The sequence below is a fragment of the Aphidius gifuensis genome, linkage group LG1 (assembly GCF_014905175.1).
Source record: "Aphidius gifuensis isolate YNYX2018 linkage group LG1, ASM1490517v1, whole genome shotgun sequence".
NCBI lineage: Eukaryota > Metazoa > Arthropoda > Insecta > Hymenoptera > Braconidae > Aphidius > Aphidius gifuensis.
In genome coordinates, this window is record NC_057788.1 from 20979580 (window position 1) to 20993702 (window position 14123).

The 14123-nt window shown below is 23.8% G+C and overlaps 2 protein-coding genes across 5 annotated transcripts; both read left to right on the top strand.

The window, feature by feature from the left end:
- Positions 1 to 109: 109 nt before the first annotated feature.
- LOC122851481 lies at positions 110 to 2203 on the top strand. 2 transcript variants are annotated; one of them, XM_044150749.1, is made up of 7 exons: positions 110 to 520; positions 596 to 785; positions 845 to 963; positions 1019 to 1123; positions 1189 to 1454; positions 1514 to 1835; positions 2095 to 2203. In XM_044150749.1, the coding sequence occupies exons 1-7, from the start codon at positions 485 to 487 to the stop codon at positions 2101 to 2103; spliced, it is 1047 nt and encodes a 348-aa protein (XP_044006684.1). In that variant the 5' UTR covers positions 110 to 484; the 3' UTR covers positions 2104 to 2203. The 2 variants fall into 2 exon arrangements, with proteins under 2 accessions (XP_044006684.1, XP_044006676.1); XM_044150741.1 differs by lacking the exon at positions 2095 to 2203 and having other exon boundaries at positions 1514 to 1918.
- Positions 2204 to 2221: 18 nt separating this feature from the next.
- Positions 2222 to 12938, top strand: LOC122851445 (monocarboxylate transporter 3). 3 transcript variants are annotated; one of them, XM_044150666.1, is made up of 6 exons: positions 2222 to 2338; positions 2646 to 2751; positions 10196 to 10496; positions 10564 to 10707; positions 10773 to 12535; positions 12610 to 12938. In XM_044150666.1, the coding sequence occupies exons 2-6, from the start codon at positions 2659 to 2661 to the stop codon at positions 12757 to 12759; spliced, it is 2451 nt and encodes an 816-aa protein (XP_044006601.1). In that variant the 5' UTR covers positions 2222 to 2338; positions 2646 to 2658; the 3' UTR covers positions 12760 to 12938. The 3 variants fall into 3 exon arrangements, with proteins under 3 accessions (XP_044006601.1, XP_044006618.1, XP_044006609.1); XM_044150683.1 differs by lacking the exons at positions 2222 to 2338; positions 2646 to 2751 and adding an exon at positions 3059 to 5018; XM_044150674.1 differs by lacking the exons at positions 2222 to 2338; positions 2646 to 2751 and adding an exon at positions 7927 to 9168.
- The last annotated feature ends 1185 nt before the right edge of the window (positions 12939 to 14123 follow it).

The following is a 14123-nucleotide window of genomic DNA, read 5'->3' on the forward strand; positions in this document are numbered from 1 at the left end:
AAAATAAAAAAAAAAAAGCCATGTTTTTAAGGTTTTTCATTGGTTGAATAAAATGTATATGAGTGTATATGAGAGTGTGTTCGAAAAATTCAATATGGCCAACCGATAAATGACACTTGGGCGCGTGTTTTGTATTTACCATTTAGAATTTGTAATTCATCGAAAATGTCTGACAATTAGTCAATAGAAATTAAGCATTTTTTTTTAAATTTAATTATTAATATTAAATAAACCATTTGTTAATAATAATATTAAAAATATTGGGCAATTTATTTTGATTTATTTTAAGGCTCCAGTGGATAAAAATTTCCAACAAAAAAAAAGAGAGAGGGATGCGCAGTTTGGATTTGCGCAGTTTCTATCTCTCTTGACGGTTTTAAAAATATATATATTTTTTTTAACGGTTAATAAGTAGCAAAAAAAAAGTCACTTAATAATATATATTTGAAAAAAAAATAATTAGAAAGTTTTTCTTTTGAAGATCATGGATGATGATATACTTCAAAAAGCCAAAGACTTGGTGGGTTAAAAAAAAATATATTAAAATTTGAAAAATAGTATTTAATGATATTTTGTTAATTTTTTTCCATTGCAGCTGATAGAAGATGATTCAATTGACAAGGTTGAACAAGTCCAGATTAAAATTGATAATTTTCTGGATGTTATTAAAGAAAAAATTATAGAAACATCAGTTGATTGTGACATTGACAAGGTTTATGATGAAATGAAAGAGTTTATGGCAAAGTTTTACGATGTCCAGACACTTTTGATAAATTCAAGAAATGGTAAAATTATTATTAATAATTTGTAGATTAATAGCTAATTTAAATTTATTATTTGACAGAAAGTTGTAAAAAAGTTGTTGAACTGGAGGCAAAATACAGTCAATTGTATAAAAAATGGCAACAAGAACAAATGAAAGCTCAAGAATTACAAAATACAAATAGAGAATTGTCACAAGAGGTACATTAATATAATTAATTATTTTTGACATTTACTAAACTAATTTAATTTTTAGCTACAAAGTCAAAATAAATTTTCAACCAATATGGGATCAGTCACCAGTAATTTATTATGTTTATCATCAAAAGTATCACAAATGGTTAAACTTTGGTTAACAGAGGTAAAGAAAAAACTAAAAAAAACATTAAAAATAAATTATTAATGTTGTTTTTTGTTGTACAACAGGATCCAAAAAAAGTTGGTGAATTATTTGTTACAACATCAACAATATTAGCAAGTTTTATCACATATTTTAGTGATGAATATCCAGAAGCAAATTGTGATGATTTTCATCTTGTTAAATCATTACTTGGAACAGTATCAAATATATCATCAATAACATTGGGTCGTAGTTTTATGACAACACATCCTGATGGACAAAAATTAACAGCTCAAATAATTCAAGTTATTCATAAAGTTCCTGAAATACCATCTGGTATTACAATGAAAAAGTAAATGTATTAATCATTATTGGTTATTAAATTTAAACTAATAATCATTTTTATTTTAGATTATTGATATCAATTATTTACAATGTAAGTCTTGCACAACCAGGTCTACCATTTTTAATACATCACAAAGTTTACAATGTCATTCCAAATTGTCTGACTGATTCAACTCTAGATGTTGATAAAAAATTACAATTAAAAGCTCTACATCTTTTACAATCTTTGACATTTGATTTAAAAGATTTTTCGTTATTAGAATTAATATTATCATCAATACCACGTGAGACTATTGAAGGCTTAACAAAATCAGATAATAGTCATGTTGCTAAAGCTGCTGATGAAATATTAGTTAATATAAAAAAATGTCATGAATATGCTGATACAGTAAGTAATGTATCAAGTAAAAGAACATTGGATCATTATGCTGATGATAAATATTTTTAAATACATAATACAAAGAAAAAAAAACATCAACAACCAAGATTATTTAACAAAAACAATAATCAACTATTTTTTTTTTTATATATACATATAAGTTTATATTGCTGTTAATTATAATTGTACGATAAATTATTGGCAAATTGGTTGATTAAAAATGAGGGCTTTTTATCGCGCGTGCTCATGAAAATATATTTATTTTAAGTGGGAGTAATAGAAGCTGGGTAGCCAAGGCATTTGTGAAAAGTATAACAGTTTTCGAGGACGCCAGGAAGGAACAGAAGGCGACGGCCGGCGTCGGTTTATTGATCCCGGGGCGCTGCGGCGCTACCCAACCGCGGGATCGTCCACTAAAATAACCCAATAAAAAAATAAAAAATTATTAAACAATTAACTATAATTTAATATTAATAAAACTAAAAAATAAATTTTCATCGTGTGTTAAAAAGGTGATGATAAATTTTTCTTTTTTTCTTTTTTCTCTGAAAAAAAAAATTCTCTGAGCTTTTATTTAATAATAATAATTATTGTAATTTTTTATTAACCATTATTGACGAATAATAGTGATGAATTAATAACAAGTGTTAATTTATTTTTAATTTTTTTTTTAAGAAATAATTTTAAAAGCCTTGTAGATGTAAATTATTATTTTTTAAATTATTATTTTTGACCAAAAGTGTCTTGGGTGACAAAGTTCGATAGATAATTTAATTGCTGGTGAGATTAATAATAATAATAATAATAAACAAAAATAAGGATTGAAGGTGAAATGGGCCCGACAAGCAGTCGTGAGGATCAGTACGAGGAGCCACTTGGTGACGATGATGGCCTACAAATAAGATCTCGTCCCAATTCAACTGCTGTGAGTTTTATAAATTATTAATAATTATCATGTTTATTATATATTTATAATTATCTATTATTTATTTTAGATTTATTAAAATAGCTACAATTTCATCATCATCATCAGCATCATTTAAATTAACTATAATTATTTTTTATTGATTTTCAAGCATTCTTTATATTTTTAATTTAAAAAAAATAGCATTTTTAATATTATTTCGTTCATCTTCACTTGGTCCTGAATTAAATCTTGAAAAATTAATATAAATTTAGATTAAAATGCTAAATGACAAGTATTTTTTAATTAAAAAATAAAATTAAAATTGAATAGAAATTATTTCTATGATTATTTGAGTAATATATATATTGAGACAAATTACATGTTGAAATGACAATATGGACGTGATTGTTTGTGAATTTGTACAATAGTATAATGCATATTTTTTTTAAATTGTAGAAAAAGCTGCAATTGAAGGGAGCTTTTATGTTGTCGGTGATTCACACTGAATCGATATTGTCCTCTTGGCTTTTTATATACGTCATGACGTCAAACGAAACACCGTATACACATAAGCTTTACTCTAATTTTTTTTTTATTTTTATTTTCTTTGTTTTATTTTTTTTAAATGGTAATTGCACGTAACAATCTCATAATGACACGATAAATAGCGTGTGTTCTCATTCACTCCTATTTTTTTTTTCGTGTTTTTAATGGTAATTTTACAAGCAATGATGGAAAAACTACACGTCATATAAATGCTTAACATTATCCTGGCAATATGATTTAAAAAAATATAAAAACAAAAAGAATTTAAACTTGTATAAAATAAATGTCGAACTTATTTATGAGTGTCAAGCAATTATTGTTATTTGGATGAAAATATTCTGAACATAAATCATCTTTGCGATAAATAATTTCCTTGATAAAAAAATTAACATCCTGGAATGTGTAATGATATAAAAAAATATGAGGAATTAATATTTATCATTATAAAAATTATAAAAGCACAGTAACATGTAAACATAATGATTCAATGACTATTTAAAATGTTTAAAAAAAATTATCATGACAAGAGTATATATGAAAAAAATAAATAAATAAATATTGCATTTAATAATTTATTTATTTTTTTAAATTTACTATTATCATACATGTTGGATAAATTGAAAATTAATTAATTTAAAAATAAATTAATTAATCATCGTATTGTAATGACTCAATGTTATTATTATTTCAAATTTAATTTTTTTAATATTTACCTTTAAAATATTCTATGAAATGTTTGCTTTTTTTTATTTTATTTTTTTGAATTTATTATTATATATTATTGCCAAGATAATTATTAAACATTTTCGGATAAATATGTAATTTATTTATTTTTTATTTGCTAGTGGAGATATTTTTGTTGTGCCATATAATTTTTATACTTTGGTATCTTTTGTTGAGGATATTGTGGCCAGGATATTCATATAAATTAATCAAACATAAAATAATATTTGAAAAAAAAATGATTTAATTCATTTTTTTTTATTAAAATAAATCATTTATTAAAAAATGATTTTATTAATTTAAAGATAAATTGTTTACATTGCATGCATATTTATATGCATAAGCGTATAATTTTCTTTGTTACATCTTCAATTATCTTGTATGATGATCACCACTCTAGAGAGGATGATGACTAATAACAACGATAAGTGTAGGCACAGTATATACAGTGGACACGATTTTTATATATATGTGTATTATTGTATCATGTTGTTTATAAGCATATCAGACAAACGATGACGATGTTGTTGGTGTAAATGAATGGTCAGGAGAGACGGATGAGACGGATGATGATGACGAAGTAGAAAAAAAAAAAATTGGAAAAAAAAAAATTTATTAAATCGAAAAAGAAAAAAAAAGAGTGGGGAATGTTACAACTTACATATTGGGATGGTATACTGCATACGACTGTTAGTGATAATAAGTATCTACATCGATATTGACGATATATTTCAACTTGAAAAAAAAAATTAGTTATACTCAGTAGTTTGTCGAATAAAAAACGTAACATAATAATTTTAGTTAAAAAATGTTTTTTTAAACGTGTGTTACTGTGAGAGTTTATTTGTATACGTGTATGTGATTATTAGTTTTAATCAGAAGCTTTTCTTGTTCACTTGATTAAGCACGTGTCATTTTTTTTTTTTTTTTAAATTACTTTATATACTTTTATAAATTATTCGCGCGCTAGCAATTTAATATATAAATATCAAATTAAAATGCGACGAAAAAACAAGGTATGTTTGCTTTTTTTTTCTTAAATTTTTTTATTCAAGAAATTAAATATTTTTCTGCTAGTAAAAGTTTATAATAATTTTGTTTTTATCAAATTTAAATATGTGGTTTTTCAAGTTTTTATTTAAATTTGAAATTTGAAATATTTTGGTTGAGCAGAATAAATTTGTATTAAATTTTTTTTTTCATTTGATACTTTGAATTTAAAAGAAGCAGAATTGGATAGCCTATTGAGTAAATTTTTTATAGAATAATAAAATTATAATTGATATTGAAAGAGAAAAAGAAGGAAAAAAAAAAAATTAAATCAAAGGTCGAAAAGAGTGAGTTAGGAATTTGTTATAGAATCTTAAGCTGACACGTTGATATTTTTTTATTTTAAAAAATTATTATTATCGTTAATCTTTGATTTTTGATTATTGGAGGAAGAAATTTATAGGTAGATTTATAAATACCGGGGTCAACGTTTTTATATAAAGTCTGAAAGATAAAAAAAAAATCTATATACATGTGTATAATCAACAAGGCACTTGACAAGCTATTGAATGTGATATGACAACGTTTTTTTTTTTTCTTTTAATTCGAGATTATAATCTGTGTTAAAAAAATATAAAAATTTGATAATAAAAAATGAAATATTAATTTTAAATTATTGTGATAAACAAAAAATGTTAAAATCAAACTCAAGGGTAACCTGGCACTGTGTCAATTCTTAGAATTTTGAAAGACTGTATTTTTATTCGATTAATTATATATTGAAAATAAAAAAAATAGAAAAAATGATAAGCTAAAGTTTATTCTTATCTATAGACTGTATAACAATATCAACTTTCTAGGAAACTAAAAGAAAGAAAAAAAAAAAATTTCAATAGAAATTTTAAATATAAAAATACATTTAGGATATATATATTAATAATTTGATTGTAAAGTGGGAGAAATATTTATTCGATACGAATATAAATTGATTTATTTGATTTAAAAAAAAAAATAATATTTGAAATTTATTTATCATAAGTGAACCAATTGATGTAATTTAATGTTTATAAAGTTTTTTGTTTAAATGCAGTGACATTATTAATTAAATATAGATTCAAAAGTATTTTTTTATATAATATAAATCCGATGATTTTTTAATTACAAGCTTTTTTTTTATTTCAAATCATTTATTGACATAAAATAAAATTGATTATGATAACTGATTATAACTGTTCATTTGATTTGGCAAAAAAAAAAAAAATATTTATTTAATACGAGAAAATTAATTGATATAAAATTTTAATAATTTTAGTTATTATTTTGATTATTATAATGAAATAACAAATGATATTTATTAAAATAATAATTTAAATAGTTGATTAATTTATATTTGACTTTAAAAAAATGACTTTAAAGTTGATTAAAAATTATTTTAAAGTCATGTAAAGTCTTATTCACAGATTCAATAATTTATTGTATACAAATAAATTGATTCATTTGATTTTTACAAAAAATATTAATTTGACAAAAATAAAATTTATTCAACACAAACAAAATTAATTAGCTGACTTTGAATTGCAAGGTTTTTTGTTTTTTGCTTATTCGACATAAATATGAAAATTATTTTTTTGAAATATTGATTTATTTGTGGTAAATAAAATTTTATTTTAAATGATAAAAATAAATTTTAAAAATCTATATACTCAAATTTAATTTTTTTTGTATTATAATTTTTATAAAAATCTTTAAACTACAATTCATTAAATAAATCATGAATATTCAATTAATTTTCTCTAGTGTTCCATGTACAAATAATAATTTATCTTCTTTAAACATTAAATTTATTCAAAATACAAATAAATCTTTACTTTGTTGTAAAAACTGTTCAAATATATATAATTCTTTTCTATTAGTATTCACACAGCCATAAAATTTATCCGTCAAACAGAAGTTAAAACTTGATAAAATTTCATAACATTACAAGTATACAAATATAAACATAATAATTGTTACTCTCGAGCAAGCCTCGATGAATTTTAATTGGCAGTTATCTAATTTATTCATAAAACAAATGATTCTCAAATGTCTACAATTCTATTCCACTCAATTAAAAATGAAAAATTATAAAATTTAATAGCTTAACAAGCACAATATTGTTTAATCTACCGAAAATAAAAATAAATAAAAAAACTTGAATACTAAAAAATCAACTTAATTGTCCGTCATTAAAATAAATTATACCAAATTATTTAACCCCCATTAAACAATATTCCAACGACAAAAAAAAAAAGCATTAAAATTTTTTTTCAAATCTCATTTCTAATAAAAAAACATCTTTAAATTATGCAAATGTTTTTTTTTTTTTTTTCAAATGTCTAAGTCTCTTGATGATTCTGTCGAAAAAAAAAAAAAAAAAAAAAATTAGAAATAGACAATTTCGAAATTTATAAATCAAGCATAAGTTGAAAATAAAAAAAAAATTAAAAGTTGCGCCATGATAAATTTATACCTGCTTCAATCTTATCTAAGAGAAAAAATTTTTTTTTATTTATTCTTACAAATGCATATATCGTTGATGATTTTAAAACGGGTCTTTACGTACAAGAAGTGTGTGAAGAAACGGTTTAATTTGTGATTCAACTATATATCTCTTTCTCTTTTATTTTTTTGTATTCGAGGACATGGAGCAATACAAAAACTCTCGACACAGTAATCTCCTTGATCGAATGTTCGCGGGCATGTTTCTCAAGAGAGCGAGCAAGCAAGCTGATTGGTAGTTATCAAAAAATAGAGAGTGGGGATTCAAGAAAGAGAGAGAGAAACAAATAAACCGATTGAATCATACAACGACCAAAAAAAAAAAAAAAAAAGAAGGGGAACAATAACAACAAGAGTAGGAGAAAATACTTGCTCTATTTTACAAGATGATTGGTTGAATTTTCACGCAGTGGGAAATGAAAATTCTAAAACAATAAAAGCGGGGGGAGAGACTAAAAAAAATCTAACACAAAAAAATAAAAATAGTAGGGGAAATTTGTGAAACGCGCGCGCAACGGCGTCTGGTTGTCGCGAGAGCAAGAAAATATTTATTTTTTTTTTATTTTTTAGTTACTTATTCGGCATGCGTGTTCGGTGACTGTGGCGCTGGCATCAACCATCGAAACCAAAACATAAACCATTTATTAAAAAAAAAAAAATAATAATAATAAAAACATTTTTACACACGACCATTAAATATTTTTCCTTTTTTAGAAAATATTTTGGACTTACAAAAAAAGCTCCACCATTTTAAGAACAAATTGTATTTTTATTTTTTGGAGTAAAAAATTATTTGTTTGTATAATTTTCTTGGTATAATCAAGTCAGTGAAAAATTAAATAGCTCGCGTCGCAGTGGGTGTGTGTATAAATAAAAACAATAAAAAAAAAAAAGCGTATATTTATTAGCAAGATATATTTTTTTTGTTGAATAATTATAGAGTGTATATTTAAATTAAAAATAAGACGCAAGACAAAAAAAAAAGAAGGATATATAAAAATTGTCAAAAGTGTTTGAGGAAAATGTGGCTAGGGAGAGAGGGTTAGAAAAAAAAAGAAAATGTGCCGTGACAGTTTTACCGACGCACCAATGACTCGTGCGTTTATAGGAGGTACATTTCACATTAAATAGAAAAAAAAAAAAAAGAGAGAGAGAGAGCCCAATGAACTCACAAAGAGAACTTTGTCGAGTTTGAGTTCACTTTGGTATTTTCTCACAACAATTCACTATTCACGCTATTCACTCATCAAAAGACAAAATTAATAAAATAAAAAAAAAGCAGTGTTTAATTTATTTGTGTAATTGTGTAAAAAAAAAAAAGATTAAATTTATTTAGTGTTGGTGATTAGAAAAAAAAAATAAGCATAAATTTCTAGTTGGTTTTTTTTTTCTAGTTTATATTTAATTTTCAATTGAAATAAATAAAATTAATTGTTGAACATGGCAGCTGACTACGACGAGTGAATTTTGATGAATAATATTCTCTAATAAACATTAAAAATAGCAAATTAAATAAAAACAATAAATAAATTTTGTGTTTAATAGTTTTTAAAAAAAATTATAAAAATGTCGAAAGTGTCATTAAACAAATCACAATATAGCCAGTATGGCTCCAAGCGTGTAAGAAAAATAAGCTCGGTGGGTTTTTAAAATTTTTTTTTTATAAATAAATAAATAGCTATTAAATTAATAATAATTGTTTAATAATTTTTAAATATTTTTTCTAGTGTTTATGTGTATTACTTTATGATGATATTTTTTATATTTGTCACACATTGGTTTTTTTTTTATTTTATTTTTTTTTTGGGAGAGATTGTAGGCATTAACGCAGGGGTGACTCATTATCATTCAATGGCCAGAGGCTATGCGGGGTAAAGGGTACACGTGACTAGCCTTGACAATCGCCCAATCAGCTGATTTTTAAAAAAATAATAATTTACTAAATACGATACTACGATACTTAGCGAATTGGGTTTTTATGTTTTCAATGTTATATATTTATAAAATACATCTACACACAATGGACATTGTTGATTTGCTAAAGACTCACTTAATGAATGTCAAATAAACACAAATGATAACGGAAATTAATTTATTCGTTGATTCATTTTTTTTAAATTGATAAACAATAGACAAATAAATTACATTTACAGATGTTATAAATTCAGAAGAATTAATAAAAAATTTAATTAGTTTTTGTTGGATCATATTAATCTTTCTTTCTATTAATCCAATTTTTTTTTTTTTTTTTTTGTTATCAATTTATAATTGATCTTGTAAATTGCATGATAAATACTAATTAAATTTATTTTTTTTTTCTCCTGAATTTATCATCAAGGTAAACAACATTTACAACTTGTTGAAAAAAAAGAAACACCATTTTGTTGAGCTTATAAATTTTACAATATTTCGATGAAATAAATTAACTTATATTTGATTATCAATATCCTGTATTAATTTTTCATTTGTTAAAAATTAGAAGGATTATAAATAATTTTTATTTAACTCAATAAACATGGCCATTTCTGGAGTTAAACTGTGTCAAGGATGATGACATTCCATAATGACACGTACAACTCCAGAATATAAATTAAAAAGTCATATTAATGTTTATTATTTATAAATTATTAATAAAAGTATTTTGTTTTTTTTATGTAATTTACAGACAGAGAGTGAATATTCAGTTGAAGAACAAGCAAGATTAACTGGAGTTGATGGTGGTGGTGATGAAACATCACCAGATGATGATGGTGGATCATTATGTGAATATCATGATATACCACCACCTCCAGATGGTGGATATGGTTGGATTGTTGTATTTGCATCATTTATGTGTAATATGATTGTTGATGGTATTGCATATACATTTGGTATATTTAAAGAATCATATATGAAAACTTATGATATAAGTGAAGGTGAAGTTGCATGGGTTGGATCAATATTAGCTGGAATGTATTTAATTGCTGGTAAATATGATATATTTATTAAATTAAAATGTATTTTTATTAATGCTATTGTTAATGTTTTTAATAGGTCCAGTTGTTAGTGCATTGACAAATAAATATGGTTGTCGAGCTGTTTGCATGGCTGGAAGTATTATTTCAACAATAGCATTTGGTTTATCAATATTTACACCATCAGTAACAATGCTTACACTTGTATATGGTGTAATGGGAGGTAATTAAAGATAAATTAAATTAAATTTTGAAGCAAAAATTAATTAATTATTTAATTATCAATAGGTATTGGATTTGGATTAATATATTTACCAGCAGTTGTATGTGTCGGTTATTATTTTGAATCAAAAAGATCACTTGCAACTGGTATTGCTGTATGTGGTTCTGGTGTTGGTACATTTGCATTTGCACCATTATCAAATTGGTTATTAGAAAATTATGATTGGAAAGGTTCACATATAATACTTGCTGGTTTAATATTAAATTGTGCTGTATTTGGTGCATTAATGAGACCACTAACATATCCAAAACAATCATCAGTTAAACCATTATTACAAAGAATGGCTGAAGAAAAACGTTTTCAAATGGAACGTGGTAGTATTGGTGGTTCATATTTTATGGTACAATTACCAGATGGTTCAATGGAAAAAAGAATGAAAATGCCAATAAATGTTGATCCAGGTGTACATTCAAGTTTTAATCTTGATCAATTAGTACCAGTACCAACAGTACCAACATTACCAACAATATCTGAAGCTAAAGTACAAGAAAATTCATCAACAAGTAGTGCAACAAGTAAAAGTGGTAGTATGGAATTAAAAATACCAAATTCAAAAAATAATAATAAAAAAATTGATGATAATAAAGATACCAAAGATTCCAAAGATATTATTGAAAATGAATTTAATAATAAAATAACAATGCCAAGAAATGCATCACAACCAGCATTTACAACACATGTACAAGGTTTACCTAAAAATGGTTCTGTACCATTTTTTGATAGATTACGTAAAACAAGTACTGGTGAACGTTATAAACCAAGTCTTAGTGCTATTAAAAATTCACGTACAACATTAAATTCAAATGGTGATATACGTAAATCATTACATTTAAGATTATCAGCAAGTAGTATGTTAGGTTCACGTAATAATAATATGGAAAATAATGATGATGATAGTAGTATAACATTTACAACAAGTAAATCAAGTATGGCTAAATTAAAACCATCAATTGTACGTCCATTATCACGTAAAGATATTTTTTACAGTGGTAGTATACATAATTTACCAGAATATCAAAGTCAAAAATCATTAGCAAATTATCGTCAATCAGTTATATCATTATCAAAATCAGTACGTGGTGATACACGTGATGGTGATATTGAAAAACAAACAGAACAATTATCATTATGTCCATGTTTTGAATTACCAGAATCATTTAAAGATGCATTATCAACAATGATGGATATGACATTATTAAAAAATCCAGTATTTTTATTTATTTGTATTAGTAATTTTCTTGGTATGGCTGGTCTTTATATACCATTTGTATATATTGTTGATGCTGCTGTTGCAAAAGGTATACAAAAAAATACAGCATCATATTTAATTTCAATTATTGGTATTACAAATACAGTTGGACGTATTATTTGTGGTTACGTTGCTGATTTTCCACAAGTTAATTCATTATTATTAAATAATATATGTTTATTAATATCAACACTTGCTGTTGGTTCAGTACCATTTTGTACAACATATGAATCATTTGTTATAATGAGTATTTCATTTGGTCTTGCAATATCTGGATATATATCATTAACATCAATTATACTTGTTGATTTACTTGGTCTTGATAAATTAACAAATGCATTTGGTTTATTAATATTATTTAGAGGTGTTGCTGCTATTATTGGTTCACCATTAGCTGGAATGTTGTATGTTTATTCAAAAAGTTATAATCTTCCATTTTTCATGGGAGCATTATTCTTTTTATTGAGTACAATAACTAGTTTTATGGCACCACTTATGAAACGATGGACAACAGAAAGGGTAACACTTTTTTTCTTTTAACTAAATTATCATTTTATTATATTTATTTATTTATTTATTCATTTTGCATTTAGACACAGCCAATTATTATGGATACTCTAACACCAATTGATGAAGATATTGAAGAAGAAGAAAATGAAGATGATATACCAGAAATTATTGAAACTGCACCATCACCTCTTGAGCCAGAAAAAGAAATTAAACAAATTGAATCAGTTTTATAAGAAAATTAAAATTATTAGATAATTCAAAATAACAGATTAATGAAAAAGATGAAGTTACAATAATGGCCAAAATATTATCCGAGCCAATTCTTCAAGTCTGCTTAAATATTTAAACCCACCTAGTTTTTTTTCTTTTCTTTTATAAAAAAAAAAAATAAAAATAACAAAAAAAAGCACAAGCTGATTTATTGCTTCTATGGCTGTTGACCTTTATTTAACTTAAAGGTAAAAAAATAAATAAATAAAAACACAATCAGTATCAATCAGCAGTATAAAATTATTATTTTTTTTTTTTTTTTGTTTTTAATAATAAATATATATAAAAGCTTTAAGCTTCATTGCACTGTCGCAAAAAAAAAATAATAATAAAATGAATAAATAAGAAAAAAAACATAAAAAAAATTTAAAACAATTAATTAATTTTAATAATATACAACTTGTACTTAGCCCACCAATTTTTCCAGGTTGATTATAAATTTTTTTCTTTTTTTTTTTTTGATTATCCTGGATAAAATATGCTTGCATCTTAAATCATGAGATTAAAATCGTGTATAAAAATTGAAAAAGAAACTCAAAATATTCAATAATAAAATAATTGTAAATAAAATTTTTGAGTTTCTTTTTTATTTACAAAACAATTATGGTGAGCTTACACGCTGTAGTTATTTTTATTGATAAGTGTAAATAAAATAAAAGACGAAAACACGAAAACAATATAAAAAAAAAATATATATATAAATTTAAAAAAAAGAAGAGTAAATTAGAAAAAAGAAAAAGCCATAAATATGTGAACCTAGTTGAAATAAAATGGCAAATTAATATTTAAATTCTCTGTGTGAGAAATGATTTTTTTTTTTTTTTTTAAGTTAATTATTTTTTAAAATAAATTTATATTATATACTTTTACTAATAAATAAATCATTAAATACATTTTTTTTTCTGTGCAAAAGAGAAGATCGAAAAAAAAAAAAAGACAATGATATTTTTACTATTTAATTGGTCAATTTTTTTAACATCACAATTGCCATATATGAGAATAATAAATTAAATATTATGTCCATACTATGTAATCATTGTAAACCTTATTGAAAAACCAAAAAAAAAAAAAGATCGAATAATAATTAAAGAGAAGATCGCTACAATGTAAATAGTCAAAATAATTGTGAACAAATTTAGCAGGATAATATGACAATTTTAAATTTTTTTCTTTTTCAATGTTTAGAATAAAATATAGATCAATTATTATAATTAATTTTTTGTTTTTTGTTTTTTGATAAATGCGATAGAAAAAAAAAAAAAACTTGACGTTGTCTTAATAAATGTTTTTTAATTAAAAATAAAAAAATAAAAACAAAAAAAAAAGT